The sequence below is a fragment of the Hippichthys cyanospilos genome, chromosome 18 (assembly GCF_059441005.1).
Source record: "Hippichthys cyanospilos isolate Australia breed blue-spotted pipefish chromosome 18, RoL_Hcya_1.0, whole genome shotgun sequence".
In the NCBI taxonomy this organism is placed as follows: domain Eukaryota; kingdom Metazoa; phylum Chordata; class Actinopteri; order Syngnathiformes; family Syngnathidae; genus Hippichthys; species Hippichthys cyanospilos.
The window spans coordinates 3166452-3187033 of NC_142386.1; the positions used below are offsets into that span (position 1 = coordinate 3166452).

Sequence of the window (20582 nt, forward strand, 5' to 3'; positions counted from 1 at the left end):
TGTCCGTCCAGCTGTGTTTGCCGTCTCCCGCCAAGAGCAGTTAGCGTGGCGTAGAACAGACGCGCGGCGCACAAAGGAAGCTTTTGCTTTCATGATATCACGGCGCCGCCGGCTAATGAAGATAATGCGACTAGGCCGCATCACAGGGACGCTTTTATTACGTTTCGGGGGGGCCGTCCGTCCTCATCTTGATGGATGGCTATGTTTATTTTATTTTATTTTATGAGGTGGACGTGGGGTCTGGCGACAAAGACGCCATCGCATCTGTTTGGCCCCGGGCGGGTCGGCCAGGGGCTTGTTAGCGACGTTAGCCTCGGCTAAGTGCGCGTTTATCGCGCATCGGAAGAAGAAGAGTCATTTTCTTGATACTACGGTAACGCTCAATCACCCATTTTGGAGTCCTATTATGGACTTTTGCCGTTAGCATCAGCGCTAACAATGGAAGTGATATGAACACTCTCCAACGCAAATAAAGAGGTCTAAAATTGATAGGTGTTGCCATGGTAACAGTAGAATAGATGACCTAATCCGAACAGCGGCATAGTGAGTACGCGGCGCTTGTAAAAACATCGACACACGAAGATGCTAAATATTTCTTCCTCTACATGGTTTTAAACAAACATGTCTTACGAGTGTTAGCGGCGAGTTAGCGTTAGCATCGCTTCGGAAGCTTGTAAAACCGTCACGCGGCGCTAGAATCGTCAGTGTTTATTTGAAGATGTGAAGTTATAACAAAAGTGAGCTTTCACGGGCGCAAACGCTCGTGTTGGCATCGGCTTCAGGGGTATTGCAACAATTGTTTGATTATTGCTGAATTGATTTCTTGTTATAGATTTTTCTGGAAGTAGTTTCATTTTAGCTTAGTTTCGGAGGAGGAGATGTATTCTGTTTTGCTATAGTTTTGACACTGTCGCCAAAGTGTTGGCGCGTCTTATAAAAGTTAACTCAAAATACCAGAATTTGACCCCCAATTTTTTTATTCAGAGGTGCGTCTTATAAAAGGGGAATTATGATACGTTTTTCTTCAATTGATTGATGTGCATAACATTATGACTATTTGACAACGAATTTTAGGATGGTTGGAATGTTTTTGTAGAATTATTTTGGATGATTTGTTCCGCTTTTCACCTAATCTATTGACATTTGTTTGTGCTTTTTATTTGTATTTTTTTAGTGCCCTCATTAGACGCTGCATTTTAAGCCATTTAAAGCCTGAGTAAATAACAGCGTCACGCCTGTAGGGGTGAAAGTGTGTCGTGTCTTTAACGCTCGCTGGAGCGTGTGAAGCAGCTTCCAAACGTCCCACCATAAACTTTTTTTTTTTTTTGGTCTTCTCTCTTGTTTTTATCCGATACATTCCGACTGTGGCTTGTTTATTTGAAAGTGTTGTAAAAGAAGAAGTTCCGAGCGGGTCTGGAGCCCTAACCTTTCGCAAGCCCAAATCTAAATGGGGGGCTTTGATGTGTCTCTTGTTATTGTTGGTATCAGCGCTTATCACTCTTGTGACCCCCGGAAAGCCAGAACCCCCTTAAACGCCCCTCAATCTCATCCCTGCGTCATTACGCTATTACTGACTTTGGCTGCCCTTTAGTTGGCAAATTTCCCCCAAACTTTCCCCCGCATCCTCTCCTCCATCCATCCATCCATCTGTCCGTGCGTCCGTCCATTCATCTAGCGTGCCCCCCTCCCTCCCTGACCCCCCCTCCTTCGCATGATAAGGATGATGGATGAGGCAGAACTATGGCTCCAGCCAAGAAGCTTCCTCGCAGATATGAGGGGAATTAAAGTGTGTGTGTGTGTGTGTGTGTGTGTGTGTGTGTGTGGGGGGGGGGGGGGGGGGGGTTGCATTGACAAATTAAAGTGAAACAAAAAGAAAAAATTCTAGAGAGAACAAACAGCTCCACGCGAATATTCGTACTAGTTCTATAACGTTTGGTCATGTGACATTGGCAAGCTGAGCCATGATTGGTTGGTTAAGTCCTGAGTAATTGGCATTTTATTTGGGCCACGTGTCACAAAATGGCCGCGCCTTGAGATGGGTCATTTTGTGGCTACTATTTACTATTGCTATTATTGACTTCCTCTTTAAAAGTTGAATTTAACCCACAAAGTTAAACACATTTTGAGGATGTCTTCCTTTTGCTAAAGACTTCCTGTCTTGATTTTTATTTTGGGTCGCTGGTTAGCGTCAACTTTGAGCCGAAGGGACGTCGGCGAGTAACCTCATTAATGATTTTTTTTTTTAGATTTTTCGCCACTCATTTTCTTCGGATTGGACGTTTTGTTTGGATTATGAAAGGGAGAAGATAGCATTTCTCATGCGCTTGCACTGTGCTGCGTTTTAGGCGAACCGGCTAATGAGGATTTTGATAAAGTTGGAGGCTTTGCCTCCCCAGGTTGCGGGTTCCATCCCTGACCAGGTGGAAGCGTCCATGAGCAAGGCACTGAACCCTAAGAAGTCTCTGTGCACCCCCCCATACTCCCACATGGGAGGGGGTGTGCACACTTTTGCAAAGACAATATTTCAGCTGTTGATATTCTTGCTCAGGTTATACATCACATTGTTTTTAACCTTTGGTACAAATTATGGAAATTCCTCAGATTTTTTCTATGATATTATAAAAGGATCAATGGGAAAAAAACATTATAAGGAGCTGAAATTTCCAGCAGATGATTAAAACATGCAACATTTAAAAATGCAACAATTCTGACATTTCTATGCGATTACAGCTGGACGTGCGGGAATTTGTGTACAAAAATACTAATTGTCCAAATTTTGGACCACATAAACCCATTCGAATTCCATTTTTTGAGATGCATTTTATGTCATTGATTTTCCTGCAATTTTTGCAACATTCCATTGAGCGGCGGTCAAACTATATCAGCAAACAGAAAATTCTTTGTTGACTTGTGTTTCACCCCAGGACTGTAGGAGGCGGTAGAGACCAGTTAATGGCTACGTCCTAAAGTGTCATCATCACGTCACAGATTACAAAGTTAGATCATAGCTTTTTAGATTTTTTTTTTTATGCGCGTTAATAAATTGAACACACATATGTATGGATAGAATTGATGCCGCTGAAGAATTTGAGTGGGTGAAGAAGAAAAAAAAAAAATCATAAAAAACTTTAATTATTGCGCTTTCAGTAGCATTCATAAAAATAGGGGGAAAAATGCAATGTTTATAGCTTGCAAAGTGTGTGTGTGCACAAAAGGGTTGTGTGTGATGGTCAAGCGGGGGTGTGTAGACTTTTGCAACGCGGTGTTGCGCCTAATGAAATGTTTGGCCTGTTGAGTTGAATTTACCAGAAGGTGCCCGATGATTGAGGCGTGTTTACGGCGGGCCGCTTAAACATTTACTTTTGCGCGCCCCGGGTGAAAAAGGCGAAAACCTCTGGACGATTTCACGGCGGCCCGTGCGCGCCGCCGACATTTACGAGGGACGGCCAAGCAAAGGCCCGCACGCCGACTTGGGCCCGGTCCCAAACGAAGGAGTTTGCGGAGATTGCGTCATCGCATCGCCGCCTTTGAAACGATCGTTTCTTTTCGACTCCTGTCATGTGACACGTGGGAGCCAATCACATTTCAGTCTTTTGCCAAAGCCCCATATTAGTCAAAGTGAAGTGTGTGTGTGCGCTTTAAGAGTGACAGAACCGACGTTAGCCATCAAGAAATGTGTTTTTCACATTTTTTGATTTTTTGATATATAATATATAAGACAAAGAGGTAGCGTTATAATTGTACCAAGGAACAGCAAATTGAATGTTGCTAAATTGAAATTCATGCTTCAGCTGTGCACATTGTCGACTAATTTCTTATTTTCATACATTTTGATTGCAGTTTAAACTGCTGGGAAATGAATTTTTTTTGGAACAATCCCAAAACTGTATTTTCATCAAATACTCAGGCCTTTACACATAACCAGGCCTTTTAAAACATGGATAATTAAAAAAGAAACAAAAAAAAATCTGCCCATATAGCTTTGTTTATTTAAAAAAAAAAAAAAGCAGCTACTTGAATGCGCTTATTGCATTTAGCGTATTTCAGATTTCCCACATTGTGAGCGGTCAGTGAACGCCTCGCCGCTGTAATGTTGAATATGCTCAAATCTGTTGATTTTCTTCTCCCTCGCGACGCAGCTAAAGGTCATTTTACCATCAATACCCGAAGTTGAGCAGGATCCGTGTTTCACCAAGTTTATGATCGCGTGTACATGCCAAAAGACCGCAATTAATAAATGAGTCAAATGGCCATATTGAATCAGCTGGAGACAGCGTAACTAAAATCTTCTGCGTTTTAATTATTTTCCCGTGTGTGAACAAGGATGGACTCGGATGTTGGTTTAGTCCGTTTGCTTCTTTTATTAAAAAAAATGCCATAACAATGCCAGCTGCTGTCAGCTATTAAAGTCCATCCACTAGCTTGTTCCGTTACGCGAATTATCGTTCGAAGAATACATCCGATATAAAAATGCGCATCTGCGCTTTGATGTGAAATCGATGTAAAGATTCAAGAATCGAAGAAAATACCCTACAAGGGGCCGATATCATAACAGAAGGCGCTAATATCAACGCGCCAACTCGCAACCCAAACTTTTGTTTTCCCCGAAGGAGGTCAAGGCCATTTTTCCCACCGGAGGCCGACAAGGTGGATGTGGGAAAAAGAGATGAAGACTGCCCGGAGGTGAGCCACGACGAGCGCGTGACACGAGGGGCCCACCCCAATCCCAAATTCCCAAAAAGAAGAAAAGAGCAGAGGCGAGCGGAGTGATGAGGTGAGCAAGAGCCTTCAACAACCTTTACAAGTATCACATCCCTGCCCACATTTGCGCATTCAAGTTCTATTAAAAAGAAAACAAAACAGCCAAAAAATTGTTCCTAAATGTTTTCATTAAACAGTAAAAATTCCCTGAATTTTACTTGAAAAAAATTCAATTTTTAAGGAAAACATTCCAAACTCTTTGTCGACTCATAAACGCAATAAAAAAAAATTAAAAATTTCCAATGTGAAAAAAAAAACACATTCCAAAAGATTTTTCAGAAGCACAGATTCTTTATCTGTAAATAAAAATCTATGTGCACGGATCCAAATGTATTATACTGCCCCCGGTGGTCAAGGTGTGCACTCTAAAACCCATTCTTACTGTCTCTTCATCTTACAAAAAAAATAAATAATCAGCGACGCCGAAAAAAACAAAACGTGTGCAAATGTTTGGCTTGAAACGTCTTCAAAGTCGGAGACAATGACGATATTAAACATGCGTCAAAGGGGAAATGTTTGCAGATGATTATGGCGACCATAACGCAAACAAAGGCGCTTGTTAAAACCAGGAAGCCCACCAAAAAAAGAAAAAGAGCGAGAGCCACTTCTTGATGTTTATTTAATTTTCCCCTTCGCGTCCGAGATGAATAATTCATCTTCTTTTTTTTTTCGCTCCTTGGGCGCTGACTTCATTGCTCCAAAACATTCATTCATTCAGTATGTATAATAAATATCTGATATAAAAAGTCAAAGTTAAACATAGGAGAAGGTTTGAATTCCGAAGAAACCGAAAAGTAAAGTGTTGGCGTTTTGTCATTTTGCCATTTGATGTCCATTTGGATTGCAGCGCTGGTATGCGGCAGGGGGGGGGGGGGGGCAACGGCCATTAGGGTCCCCCCGCCGAGCCAGGCAGATAAGGAGGGAATTGAAAAAGTGGAGGCCCGCTCTTGTCCCCCGCTATCTATCTATCGTCTTCTTTTTTTTTTTCCCCTCGTCTCTTTGAGCTTGATTAGGCCGCCGGCTTATCAAGCTCCCAAATTCAAACTCTTCTTCTTTTCCTTTCCTTCTTAGTTTTGTCCGTTTTTCTTTTTCTTCTTTGCTTTCGCTCTCATTTTCTGTTTCTCACTCCTTTTACTTCTCTGCTTCTTTTTCTTTTTGTTTTCTTTTTGTTTCTTCTTTCTTTTTCTGCTTCTTTTTTGTTTTTTTTTCTTGTTTTTCTTTTTGTGTTCTTGGCTTTCTTCATTTTGTAATTCTTCTTTTTCTTCTCGTTGTCTTCATTTTTTTCATTTTTCTTTTTCAATTTCTTTTTCTGCTTTGTCTTATTGTTATTTTCTTTATTTGCTTCTGCTTCTTTTTCTTCACTTGCTTCTACTTCATTTTTTGTTTCATTTATTTTTCTTATTCTTTTTCTTTTATTTTTATGTTTTTTGCTTTTCTTTCTTTTTGTTTACTTGTTCTTTTGTCTTTTTCTTCATCTTTTTTTATTTAATTCTTTTTCTGCTTCATCTTTTTCATCTTTTTTTTCTCTTGCCCTTTTTCAATTGTTTCTGCTTCTTTTTCTTGTTCTTTTTTTCTCACATTTTCCGCTTCTTTTTTTCTTCATTTGCTTTTTTTTCTTCTAGTTTTGTGTTTTCTGCTTCTTTGTTCATTTGTTTTTGCTTGTCTTTCCTTTTGTTCTTTTGTTATTTTTCTTGTTTTTTTTCGTTTTTCCTTTATTTTAATACTTCTGCTTCTTCATATTTTGTTTTTTGCCTTCTTTATTCTTTTATTTTCTACTTCTTTTTTCTCTTTGTTTTTCTTTTTCTTCTAGTTTTGTGTTTTCTGCTTCCTTTTTCATTAGTTTTTTGCTTGTCTTTCCTTTTGTTTTCTTCTTTTGTTATTTTTCTTGATTTTTTCTTCTCTTTCTTTTTTCCTTTATCTTAACGCTTCTGCTTCTTCATATTTTGCTTTTTGCCTTCTTTATTCTTTTATTTTCTGCTTCTTTTTCCCCTTTGTTTTTCTTTTCCTGCCTCTTCTGACTAATGACACATGCGCACACACACACACAACCACACAAGTCTTCTTGACCGATGTGGAGCCATGATGGGAGAACGCGGTCGTCCCGTCGGTTGCGGGCGGCGCACCCCAGGGACCCCCGACGTGCCTGCCGCCCACTTGTCGTCCCTTCTTAGAACTTGCTTTATTGTTTTGGGGTCTCCGCATCAAGTAAGTAAAAGTAAAAGACCCTAAAAACGGTCAAGGTTAGAATAGGTCGGTAGCAGTGATTGGAGAAGAAACGATGAGCCTGAGCCCATCTGCTCGCGGGCAGCTGGCCCGGTCTCCCCAAAAACTCCGAAAAGGACCACGAGCTTCTCGATGGGAAGCCCGACCCGGCCGAGGACAGCCGGGACGTTTGTCAGGTGGGCCGAGACATTCCCAAACATTCCCAGCCGTCCCGCTGACGCATTTGTCCGCCTCGCCTTTGTTTACGACCCCGAGAACGCGAAGGCGACGCGTTAGCCTTCGCTTCTTCGCTCGAAGGTGTGGGGGGGGGGGCAGATCTGCTGAATTTTGCTGGCTGTTTAGTCTAGCAATCACCATGGTGACAAGGAGTCTAGCTTTAAGGGTTCGGGGGGGGCGCGGGTCAGGGTAGTTAGAGGCGCTCCGGGTCAGCCGGGATTAAAATGCATCCTTCAAACCTAACATATGCACTCGCGGGGAAACCTCACTGTCGTTCCAGAAAAAAAAAAAAGGCCCCCGAAAAATGGTACGTGAATTGTTCAGCTATCATATACAGTTTTTTGTTTAAAAAAAAAAAGTGATTTTTTTTAAAATTAATTTTACAAGTCAGATTCTTCCTCCCCTCAAAAAGATCACTTAGAATTTTAATCTAAAAAAGTCAAATAAATTCTGATAAAAATATTATAAAACTGCAACATTTCATAGTTTTTGAGGGGTTCGAATTTTAGTTTTTTTTCTTAGATAGAAAAAAAAATTACATGTATTTTTCAAAAAACGTCAATATGTAAAAAAAAAAAAAGTTATTTCTGAGAAATGTATTGCATGTGATTTTATCTCCATTTTATATTATTTAGACAGCAACAATTAAAACAATAGCACCATTTTTTTAAAATTGATATATCGATCAATTCTTCTTTGTTGAAAATTTGGGTGACAAAATATTCAGCCTTGCAGTGCAACACACACACACACACACACACAAACACACAATGTTCTTTTATTTCAATCAGTGTGGGGACATCCCCTTAACATTGCATTTCCTAGTCCCTAAAACTAACCTTAACCATCACGACAGATAGCCTAAACCTAACCCTCAATCCCAACCTAAATCCAGTTCAAACCTATACTCTAAAAGCAAGTCTTGACCCTCAAAAAGCGGTCTGATCTCATGGGGTGCACCAAAATGAGTGGGCCACAAGTGCAAATTTGGTCCCCACAATGTGGCAGAAAACAATGACACACACACACACACATCTCAGTGCATATGATGGGCGAAGGGTGCGCGCAGCAACAAAAGTGCCACGTCGAGGCTTGTGTCACCTAACTAATATAAAGACCAGCGCGCGCACACACTCCCGCAAAGTCAAATTCGGCGCTGACATTTAGCAGCTCGACACCTGTCAAAATACACGCCGATCGTGAACTATACGCTTACGCGCTCACTTTCACACAACTGCCTTTTCCATGCTACATATATATTAGAGATCATGTGTGTATCATGCTAAAAGGCGCCGCGCCCAACAACTCCTTTGTTGTGCCCTGCTGCCCCCGGCGGACATTTTTTTTTCTTCCCAATTTACTAGCTTTAACCCAAATACGCTCTCTTGTAAAATGTCAACAAAAAAAAAATCATGGAATAGGTCAAACACTTCTAAGCAAAATTGACTTTTTACTGCTGATTTTACAATTACAAAATGCACTGAGAAAAATCAATAGCGTCAATAAAATTCTTTACCGTAAATGGAGAAAAAGTTGTCGGAAGTTATTTTTCTGAATTTGATTTTACGATTATAAAGTTAAATTGCAGTAACACACTTTCTACATTTATAGTGGAAAAAAATTGTGACTGTTGTTTTTAAAATATTACCACTAAAATATGGTCACACATTTTCTACATTTATGGTAAAAAAATTGTATTGATGCTGTTGATTTTACAAATGTACTGTTAAATTATGGTTAAACATTTTCTATATTTACGCTAAAAAAATGTATTGATATTATTGATTTTACAATTATACCGTTAAATTATGGTAACACATTTACTATATTTACGGTAAAATAAATGTATTGATGCTGTGATTTTACAATTATAAACTGAGTGAAATCAATAGTAGCAATACAATTCTTTACCGTAAATATAGAAAATGTGTTACCGTAAATGATTTACTCTTGTTGATTTTACAATTTTACGCACGGTTAGGTAACACATTTTCTATATTTACGGTAAAATAAATGTATTGATACTGTTGATTTTACAATTACAAAATATACTGAGTAAAATCAACAGAATCAATTTTTTTGTTGTTGTTTTTTTACAGTAAATGTAGAAAATGTGTTGTCGTAAATTGTAAATTGTAAAATCAACAGTATCAATCCAATTTTTTACCGTGATGTAAAAAACGCATAATTCAACGGTACTTTTCTGACAAGCGAGTTGCCCGTATTTTACCGTAATAACTGCAATTTTTTTTGACAGTGTCCCCTTTTTCCGTCCAATGACGGACTTTCTTCACGTCACCGAAACTACGACCTTTGCTCCCCATTTTGCTGCGCTTGCTGAAAACGTTTGGAACGTGGCCGCATAAAATGGCGCCGTCAGAATGAACAATATAGTTTTGATTGAAAATAAAAAAACACGGCCACGTGCCCTTTTGGCCTCCCCCTTACGCGCGCGCACGCCGCCGTTGTTTTCAGAGGTCAGAGTTGTTTGTTTGGCCGGAGGGAGGCCGGCGCTGTGATAGTCGGAGCGCGCATGAGCGCCTCACGCATACATCGTACCCCCCCCCCCCCCCCCCCCCCCCCATCACCTCATCTTAATCTGAGCGTTATCAGAACCCCCCCGGCCCGGCGAACTCGGAGCTTGTCTTCTGCAAAAGGAACACTTCCCCCAGGAAATGATAGAGACCCGCAGCGTCTCTATCTGTGGCGGCGGAAGACGGGGTCACGCTATCAGGAGGGGGCGGAGGGGGGGCATGTCACTCAGACGCCCATCATAGGCTCGCATTCAAATCCATCCGCTGAGCGTGATTGGCAAAACGCCCCCTCTAGTGGTGCTCCAAAGAATCGCTGCCTCACTACAGCTCTCTTCTATTTCACTTGAAGCGCGGCTGTTTTTTTATATATATATATATATATATATATATATATATATATATATATATATATATATATATATATATATTTTAGGGTTGGGGGGCCATAATAGCAAAAGTAACTACATCATCACCGTGTGTTGTGAGGTCGTGAAACATTTAATCTTTTCAAGCAATAAAACTACTGAGAAGCACTAGCCTATCTAATCAAGACAAAAGCGCGTGTCGCCCCCTGGTGGTTGGCTGACCGCTGTCTGGGAAAGCGCGCCATTGCCAGGCAGCAGAGAACGCGTCGGAAATCGACAAATCTCCGATAATCGAGTGAATTGAATCGAGATCGCGATCGGGATCCGATCAATGGCGCGGCCCCACGTAGAAAACGGGATCCTGGGGGTCGGCGAGCGCCTGATTAAGCGAGTCAGGAAATGAGACAAGGGCGGTCTCTATTTTCTCCAAGAATGAGAGCGGATGGATGGAGTGGGTGTCGGAGGTTGCGTTCAAGTCACAGATCTTAAATCAGTTCTTTTGGGCCTTTTAAGGGGGCAGGCACAACAGAAGGCCTGTGCCCCCCTCCAGCCCGGCTCAGGCCAACAAAGAGCAGCCGGTCGGACGCGGGCGGCAATGAACATTCCTGCCGCATTTTACGAGCTGGCCAGGACACGCCCCCTTTCAATCGCACCCCATTAACGTTGGGCCCGGCGAGGCCCAACCGAACCGTCATTGTAATCCTATTAAAGGTACAAACCGCAGCACACGCGGGGCGCCTCCAAACTATGTCCGTCTTGTTCACGTTTGGCAATTTATCCTCATCCGGCAGAAATTGTCACATTAAAAAATAAAATAAAATCGGGTATCGTTGACCCGGTGTCACTTCCTCAACACAGGGGAAGATGTTTTCCTCACTTGAATATTAGTATTAAAAAAACTGAAATATTCGCAAGCAGGATTCTTGCTGGTTTTTCTTATAAATCTTATTCGCGTGGATAAACGTTTCAACATGGTTGTGTCACTGGGTCAGCGATTTGGATTGCCGGAGACAACATTTCTCTTACTGACCACGAGATGGCGACAACGTGGCGTCTGACGACTGATTCTTGCGTTTTTTCCCTCGACAAAGCAATTTACACGCATAAAAAAAAACACATTTTCGTAATCCTGATCAAGAAAGAGAAAAACTAAATAAGATCTATAAAAATAGTCGTGAATAATAATGAAAACTAATTGAAGAAATTCATACTCCTTTTGAGTTGTTTAGCGGCTTCATTTGATGGGGAAAATAAATAAATAAATAAATAAATAAATAAATAAATAAATAAATAAATAAATAATAAATAAATAAATAAATAAAAGAGGCCTTGACCGATTGAAATAAATAGATAAATAAATAAATAAATAAATAAATGATTTAAAAAAATAAATAAATAAATAAAAGAGGCCTTGACAAAAATGATGATGATGCCTTTAGTAAACATTCAACCAAAGAGTGTCGTCTAATTTAGATGTCTTGAAACTTATAAGCGCAAAACTTTGCAAAAATATGGTCCAAATATTGTTCTGTTTATAAATTAACGCCAATACACTACTGTACTTACCTACAGTATTGTATACTATACTGTATTTTAATGTTGAGTTTTGTCCGCCTTGGGAAAAAAAAAAAAGAACAAACTTTTTTCCCTTGGGCTCAGGAATTTCTGTTTAATTTCTGTCCTACTTGTTGCTTTTTTAATGTTTTTTTTTTTTTTAAGTAAAATAGAACTTTTTCTAATTTGATCTCAACGACGTGTGCCACTTGGTACAATAAAATAAATCTAAAAATATAACTGGCTTCTATCCAAGGTTTTTTGAGTGAAAAAGATTTAAATGGGCTTCCAAGCTCGGTACTGCCCTCAACTGGACGGAGATACCTTTCACATGCGCAGTTTTTTATTTATTTTTTTCCATGTCCATCTTAAAAAGCAAGGAGTAAAACTATACAATAATTAATTACATAAATGCGTGGGATAATCAGCGCGACTTTTGCGAACGCGTTTTAATGTGGCGTACCGGATGGGAGGGGGGGCGCTTCCTGCTCCCTCATCTGCCTTCCTTTTTATGGGGAAAAAAAAGAAACTCAAAATGCTTTCCAGTGCGAGCAAATCCAAGTGTTTAGTGGCAAAAAAAGAAGGAATCAAAAGCGTCCTAGTTGAGCGGCGATTGGCGTGTCGAGTTGCAGCCGATAACGGAAAAGAGTCGCAAATTGAAGCCATGTTGAAGAAGTGCGAACGTCACTAAAAGGTAAACTTTCACGTTTCTTTTCAATCTTTTTTTCTCATCGTCTGCCAGTTTTGTCTCATTTTTTTGGCAGCGATAAAATGCGGGAAATCCACTAAGGACAATGGCTAGCAAAAGCACAAGAAAAGTTGTGAAGGTTTCTTGGTGATGCTTGCATAAGTTGATGACTTCAATCGGCGACTTTGCTTGAGATCATGAGACTGAGAAAAATTAAAACGTTCGGGGCTTCATATTTAGGAAAGTTGAGCCGAAGGGTTAGAATGAAAGCATTAGAATAGCGACTTTATCGATACGAGTTTGGTTAGCGTGCCAGCGAAGGCTACATCAAAGTATCATCAAAAGAAGCATCATCTGCATTCCTCGCCACTATAAAGACAAGTTTGCTTTAGTTGGACCACGGAAAACGATATATCGTCCGGTAAATTTTCGCTAGCATATATATACACCGTACAGCAGTCACCGTTGTGCAAATGCACAAAAAAAAAAATCCGAAAAAAAATTCATGGCCATAGTCTAAAAGTCTAAAAACTCATCTGAGCATCAAAATAACAATTCTCTATCCAATTATTTATGTAAAAAAGTTATTTCACATGACATTAAAGTAAATATCTACTAGTTGGTTGCTATCAATATGCAACACTTTATTTGGTGATGATTTTTTTTCTAAAGAGCTTCCCCTTCTTTTTTTTTTTTTAAAAGAAAATAAATAAAAATGACAGGAAATTCAAAAGAGGTTTCATCCATCATCCGTTTTCTATAGCCGTTTCTCCTCACTAGGTTTGATGGGCAGCTGTCGATGGGTGCAGTAGGCGGGGGACACGCTGAACCAGCCAATCACAGGACACACAGAGACAAACAACCATTCACACACATCCAATCACACCTAAGGACAATTTAGGGTGTCCAATACACCTTCCATGCTTGTTTTTTGGAATATGAGAGGAAGCAAGAGTGCCTGGAGGGAAGCCACACGGGCATGGGGAGAACATGTAAACTCCACACTGGAAGGCCCCAATATCAACATCAACTCAGTATTTTTTTTAGTATCAGTGGCAGGTCAAGTAATACACTATCAGGCAACAGGAAGCCAGAAAGTAAAAAGTGAAAACAAAAACGCTTCGTGAGATCGAGAAGAGGAACAAAACAGACATGTTGAAGGCCAGAGCGAGGTGGAATTGAACTCTGAACTGTGAAGCGGGCATGATTACCACTCCTCCACCGCGCCACCCCGAAATTCTAAGAAAAATGTGTAATCTAAAATCGATATATGATCCAGGCCGAGATGACGTTGAAATCCCAATGTCCACCACCGGAGGCGGTGTTGCTTCTTCTTTCAAAAAATAAAAACGTGATCCACGCTTTGCAACGGGTTCTTCTGTAACGTTCTGTTTAGGAAGTCAAGGCCCTGGACAGGGCTTGGCCTTCTCTCCTCTGCACGGAGACTGCACGGCGTAGATGAGGACAGCAAGCGAAGAGTCATCCAGCGGCAGCGGCAATAGCGCTGCAGGTGGCGCCAGTACCGTCCTTCAGCGTCTTTTGCAGGAGCAGATGAGTCTGAGCTTTGCCATGCAGCAGCAGCAGGCGGCGGCGGCGGCGGGAGCCGGTGGAAACGGCCAGGGCGGACCTTCGGAAGAGCACCGCCGGACGCCCGACGTCGCCCGGCAGGAGCCCCAGGGCCAGGAGCTGCAGACGGACGGCCTGGAGAAATCCGGCTCCAAAGCGCCGCCCGCCGACGGGAGCAACGGAGGAAACGTGACTTCGTCCGGCCCGGCTCAGTGCCCCAACCCGGAGGAACTTCCTACTTATGAGGAAGCCAAAGTGCAGTCGCAATACTTCCGGGGCCGTTGTCCGCCGCCGCCGCACGGACAGCAGGGCGGCCGGCCCCAGCACGCCGCGCTCCCGTCCTCGCCGGCCTCCGCCTTCCAACTGCGCACGGAAGGTCGCTCCACGGCGCAGCGCGGCCACGGGGCGGTCAAGCTCCTCCAAGACGACGGGCTGAAGGATCTGAAACAAGGTCACGTTCGATCCCTAAGCGAACGGCTCATGCAGCTCTCCCTCGCCACTTGCGGCGTCAAAGCGCACCCCCCCGTCGTCAGCTCTTTTTCCTTCGCCCCCCACGTTTCACCCTCGGGGCACTCGGACGAGTACTACAAAGGGCAGCATCGCGGACCGCCTCCCGGCTATCCCTTCCAACAAACGAGCACGCAAGAGAGTAGAGGCGGCCATTTTCATCAGGAGCACCCTTGCAGGACTCTGCCGCACGTTCGATATCAGCCTCCGCCGGACTATGGCTCCTTCAGGTTAGAGAAATAGCAGGTGCCCGCAAAATCATGCTCGCAAACTTCTTTTCAGGTTGAAACGTTTCAACCAGTGGGACAGGCTTGTTGAAGCTCAATGTTCTTCTTGTTCTTGCGGCGTAAGGGGATGGATGGATGGATGGATGGATGGTTGGATGGATGGATGGATGGATGGATGGTTGGATGGATGGATGGATGGATGGATGGATGGATGGATGGATGGATGGTTGGTTGGATGGATGGATGGTTGGTTGGATGGATGGTTGGTTGCTTGGTTGGTTGCTTGGTTTGGGATGAAAGGTTTATTAATGGATGGATGAATGGATAAAAGGATGGACAAATAAGTGGATGGATGGTTGGTTGGTTTGGGATGGAAGAATGATGGTTGGCTGGATGGAGGGAGGGATGGATGGATGGATGGATGGTTGGCTGGTTGGTTGGTTTGGGATGGAAGGATGATTGATGGATGGATGAATGGATTAAAGGATGGAAGAATGATGGTTGGCTGGATGGAGGAAGGGATGGATGGACGGTTGGTTGGTTGGTTTGGGATGGAAGGATGATTGATGGATGGATGAATGGATTAAAGGATGGACAAACAGGTGGGTGGGTGGATGGATGGATGGATGGATGGTTGGTTGGTTGGTTTGGGATTGGCTGGATGATTGATGGATGAAAGGATGGACAAACAGGTGGACGGATGGATGAATGGAAAAACGGATGGATGGCTTGGGATGGATCATGAATGGACAAACGGCTGGATGTTTGGATGTAAGATTGGTGGATGGATGGTCGAATGATGGATGGATGGACAAACTGATGGATGAGATGAATAGATGAGCAGATGATGGATCTTAGCAAGCTAAAACCTGGTCCAAAATCTGTTTGCTAGCACAAAAGTAGCTAAAGTGACCTAAAGTGTTAACAAAACTACGGGTTCTTCTCCCTCCTCAGATCCAGTAAGGACGGTTCGGTCACTTTCCAGAAGTCCCTTCACCACCACAGCCCAACATCTTCCATCACCTCAGTCGGTTCTCTGTCACGGGCCAAATCTTCCACTCTCTGCAGCTTATCCGGGGGTTATCGCGTGCCTTCTTCCTCTCACCTGTCGCTCCCTCACCAACAGCCGCACAGTCACGGCGAGAGCTACCCTAACGTGGGTCTGGGCGCTCGTCAAGGCCAGGCGGGCGAGCCCTACGCACCCGCGCCGCAGAGATGTCACGCTTTCCCCAACGGCTCCCTGCCGCTCATTCACAAGAAACGGGAAGAGGGCGCTCACTATCCCCAGCAGCCGCCTGCCGAGGCGCAAGCTCTCCTGCAGGCGGGGCGTTTCCCCCATTTGCATTCGTACTCCCACCTGCAGGGTCAGTCCTTGGAGATACTGGCACACGCTCAGCAGAAGGTGGACATGTTGAATGAAGAGAACAGAATGCTGAGGCAGCAGATCGATGCCTGCCGCGACAAAGTCACCAAGCTGCACAAGGTAAAGTCAGAGATGGTCCAAACTACGGCCCGGGGGCCTGTTGTGGTTCACCATCCACGGTTTGTCGCCTGCAGGTTTTTTTTTCTTCAAATAACTAAGTGCATTATGTCACTTTGATGTCCTCATTATGATTGAAAACTTGCGTGTGTGTGTGTTTTGTTTTTTTCATCATTGTGGGGACCAAATCTGGGTTTGACTATCTGCGTGGGGACCATTTTGGTGGACTCCACAAGTTCAGATCTCTTTGAGGGTCGAGACTTACTTTTGGAGCTCCATGTCCAAACTACGGCCTGGGGGCCATTTGTGGCCTACCGTTCATTCTGAAATGGCCTGCGATGCTATTTTCAAAAAGTAATAAAAACTTGATGGTAGACAGTGTGGAAAACAAAGTCCTAATTTGTCTCATCACCTTTACCTGAAATCCTTGACATAGTAGTTTTTTTAATTGTTTTTTTCCAAAAACTAATATTGTGTAACCTATTACCCCGGATTCCATTTTATCTCCAGTCTGCATTTGATAAAATGATGCTTAAAATTGCGCCCGTCCCTTGTGGCAGCTGGAAGCGGAAATTGAGCTGGTTTCCGAGGCCTACGAGACCCTGGCCAGTTCCTCGGCCAAGAGGGAGGCTCTGGAGAAAACCATGAGGAACAAGCTGGAATTGGAGGTGCGCCGTCTGCACGACTTTAACAGGGATCTCAGAGGTACGACGGAAGCTTTGAATTCTACTTCCATGTGACGACGGAGTGTTATTTATGATTTTCTATCCCTCGTTATTATTTATTAGAGCGTATGGAGACAGCCAACAAGCAGCTCACCGCTCAAGAATCCGACGGATCGGAAAACAACCGCAAGACCATTTCCCAATTGCTGGCACAAAGTGAGGAGAAATGCGCACACACACTAAATAGATCACATGTTACGATGCTATCTTCTCAGCTGGCTAATGAAACAGGACAAACAATCACATGGGGCCACTCGTTAAAAAAAAAAGTCACGTCATTGGACTTACTTTTTTAATGCTCTCGTTTGCCTGCGTCCTAGACGCATCATTTTTTTTTGCTTTCAAATCAATGTGTGTCCACAGGACGCAAAGTTTTTGGAGGAGACAGTCAAAGACTCCCGCCCCTCGTTTTTTTTTGTCCGCCTCTCACAAGACACGTGTCGTTTTTTTACCCGAGATCTCGTTATGAGATTTCGTCTGCAGGACAAATCGCTTCGTAAGATCGAGAAGAGGAACAAAACAGTCACGTTGAAGCAAAATAATATGATGGAATAAAATATATATTGTATGGAAGGAAATATTTCTAATGCTTGTTTTCTTTGGTTTACGCTTAGACAAAGAAACTTTGCGCGAGAAAGAGAAACTGGAGATGGAACTGAATGTGCTGCACTCGACCACCGAAGACCAGAGGAGACACATTGAAATCAGGGACCAGGCCCTTAACAACGCCCAAGCCAAAGTGGTCAAACTTGAAGAGGAGGTATTCTCTTCAAATCTTTGCACTGCACTTCACTGCACTCCTTGCAAAAAAATCATACAGGCGCATATTTTGATTGGGGCGTTTTCTTTCCACTGGATATTTGTGTTTCATTTTATTTATTTAGTCTTAGTTAATCTTATAATGTGTAATATACAAAATAATTAATTTAAGGAATATATGAGGGACCAAAAAGGATTTTCTATAATGGTATATATTTCTATTTTGTGTGTGTATTTTTACAACAATATATTTGCAATTGATTACTAGTATTTGCTGGGAATTGGGACTAGGCCAACGTGCATAACATCATTGAATTTGTCAACAGGCCAAATTACAGAAAAACGTTTTTGAGGTCAAGTTCCTCGAGAAGGGAGAGGTGCCTTCCGCTCAATCTCCCCAGCCAATGTTTGCGTGCATGTGTGTGCACGTTTAGCTCAAGAAAAAACAAGATTATGTGGAGAAGGTGGAAAGGATGCAGCAGGCTCTGGCTCAGCTGCAGGCAGCCTGCGAGAAGAGGGAACAACTTGAGCATCGACTTCGTACGAGGCTGGAGAAAGAGCTGGAGGCGCTGCGCATGCAACAGGTTAATTTCTGTCCACCAGTTTACTTTCCGAGTCTAATTTTTTTTTTTTATTCGGTTTATGTGAAGTGACTGTACTTAAACTAGCTTGTCCTATCCAGCGTCAGGGAGGCTCCCAGAACAATGGCGCGTCCCCATCAGAGTACAGCGTCACTGCCCTCATGGAGCACCTGAGGGAGAAGGAGGAGCGTATTTTGGCCCTGGAGGCTGACATGACCAAGTGGGAACAGAAGTACTTGGAGGAGAGCGTCATGAGGCAGTTTGCCCTGGAGGCCGCCGCTTCTGTTGCTTCTCAAAGGTAACGCGGTCGTCACATGTGATATTACGGCATCAAATTTCAAGCAGATGAGTGCGAAAGCTGGTGCTGGTTTGAAAGGCCGCCCTTGTCCGTTTTGCAGGGATAGCTGCATCACAATGTTAAGCCATTCTCCCAGCAGCAGTTACGACACATCAGTGGAGGCCCGCATTCAAAAAGAAGAAGAAGAGATCCTAATGGCTAACCGGCGATGTTTGGACATGGAAAGCAGGTAACATATTTCATATTTTTTTCTCACGCTTTGAACCCTGTAGCTGCAGTTTTTTGAATGCGCTAAATATAAAGTTAATACCGAATAAATTTTAATGTATAATCTATATGACCTTATCGTAAAGAATCTTTTGCTAGCATATTGTTGAACAATGCGGAATGGATTCAGACATCATTTAAAAATTTGAAAGGAAATTAGGTTAACCTTGAAATGTTGGCTAATCTTCTGTGGAGCATAAGCTGTTGTTTGTGACCAAGGATCAAGAATCTCCACGCCCAGATCATCGAAAAGGACGCTATGATCAAGGTTCTCCACCAGCGCTCCAAGAAAGAGCTCGTCAAGTTGGATGCGCCATCTGCAATCAAGCCCTCCAAGTCTCTCATGTCTATCCCTAACGCCGGCCCCGGATGTTCATCGGGACTGCTCCCCCACGGCGTCGGACTCGCTGGCTCGGCCGTCGGCGAAGAACGCAAAGATAACACCTGGAAAGGGAGCCCGGGTACATTAATTCTTCCTTCTAACCTGACTGGTCAGCCAGTTCCCGCTGTTGAGAAATATCCCCATAGCATGATGCTCCCACCACCATGCTTCACTGTAGGAATGGTACTGGCTTGATGAGTGGTAGGTGGTTTCCTCTAAACATAATGCCTGGAATTTACACCGGAGGGGTTCCATCTTTGTCTCATCAGACCAGAGATTTTAATTTCTCATGGTGTGAGAGTCACTCACTTAGGCAAATTCCAGACAGGCCGCCACGATCCCTTTACGAAGGATTTGCCTTCGTTCGGCCAATCTACCATACAGACCTGATTGGTGGATTACTGCACAGATGGTTGTCCTTCTAGAAGGTTCTTCTCTCTTCACAGAGAGTGATTAATAAAATACATTTGGAAATGAGGCTGTAAGATGTCAAAATGTGGAAAAAAAATCAAGCACAAAAATCTAGATCCATTCTTTTTCTCTTTCAGGGGCGCTGTTCCTTCCAGAATTTCGCCCGGAATCGTTGACATCGTCTCCCTCCCCCCCGGTATTTCTTTCGACGCAAACGACGGCGGTTCACTCAAAAACGGGCAGCCGAGATAGCTGCACCCAGACGGACAAGAATCCGAGCCAGGACGGCGGAAAGCCCGGCGCCCCAGTTCTTCAAAGCGCCACGCTTCCCAGTCGTTTGACCGGCCCCAACGCCCTCTACGTTCCGGAACGTGGAGCCGGTCAGATATCTTCTTTTTTTACGTGTGTTGATAGACAAGTGACATGCTGTGCGGAGCTTTGAGTATTTTGCCCTCCTTGTTTTTGTCCCGCGCAGACGCTCCGGCGTTTCATAGCAGCACCCTGGAGCGAAGGGGCCTCTCGCAGCCACACTTACCGGCCGCGGCCTCCCAGCAGGATGCCGACAAGGATATGATGGAAATTCTCATCTGAGCCAATGAGGGACTTTGTCAAGCCAACACAAAAATGTATTCGGTCGGGTCCAGACTTTTGGCGGTCGGCAGGAAGCGCGCAAAACAAACTGGTTTCAATGTTTAGGTCAGAAAAAAATTCTGAACCGTTCTCCGCTATCAGTATTTTGTTATGTTGACACAAATGATCAGTTCTGACGTTTTTTTTCATTTGAATCAGCAAAGCAGTACGAATATAAAGGTCAATTCATTCCTATGTGAATTTGCTGCGTATCCTTTGCAGTTGCCGACGGAGCTCCAAACAAAGATAATTAAGGAAAATAATAGGAAGTCAATTTAATTATTGAGCATGTTTAAACACTTTCCACTGAATCGGAGTCCAAGAAAAATGTGAATAGTCAGCAGTTGCAAATCAGATTTTTAAACAATTTAAAAACACGAACCAAATTGTGTCGGTTGCACTGTGGAA

General features: G+C 43.2%; 1 protein-coding gene across 1 annotated transcript; it reads left to right on the plus strand.

Moving 5' to 3' along the window:
• Positions 1–12132: 12132 nt before the first annotated feature.
• Positions 12133–20375, plus strand: amot (angiomotin). The gene is made up of 12 exons (XM_088440366.1): positions 12133–12347; positions 13738–14644; positions 15596–16124; positions 16682–16826; positions 16910–17002; positions 17461–17606; positions 18040–18189; positions 18288–18484; positions 18585–18713; positions 18971–19212; positions 19682–19924; positions 20020–20375. Exons 2-12 carry the CDS (start codon positions 13800–13802, stop codon positions 20133–20135), a joined length of 2835 nt encoding a protein of 944 aa, XP_088296492.1. The 5' UTR covers positions 12133–12347; positions 13738–13799; the 3' UTR covers positions 20136–20375.
• Positions 20376–20582: the final 207 nt, after the last annotated feature.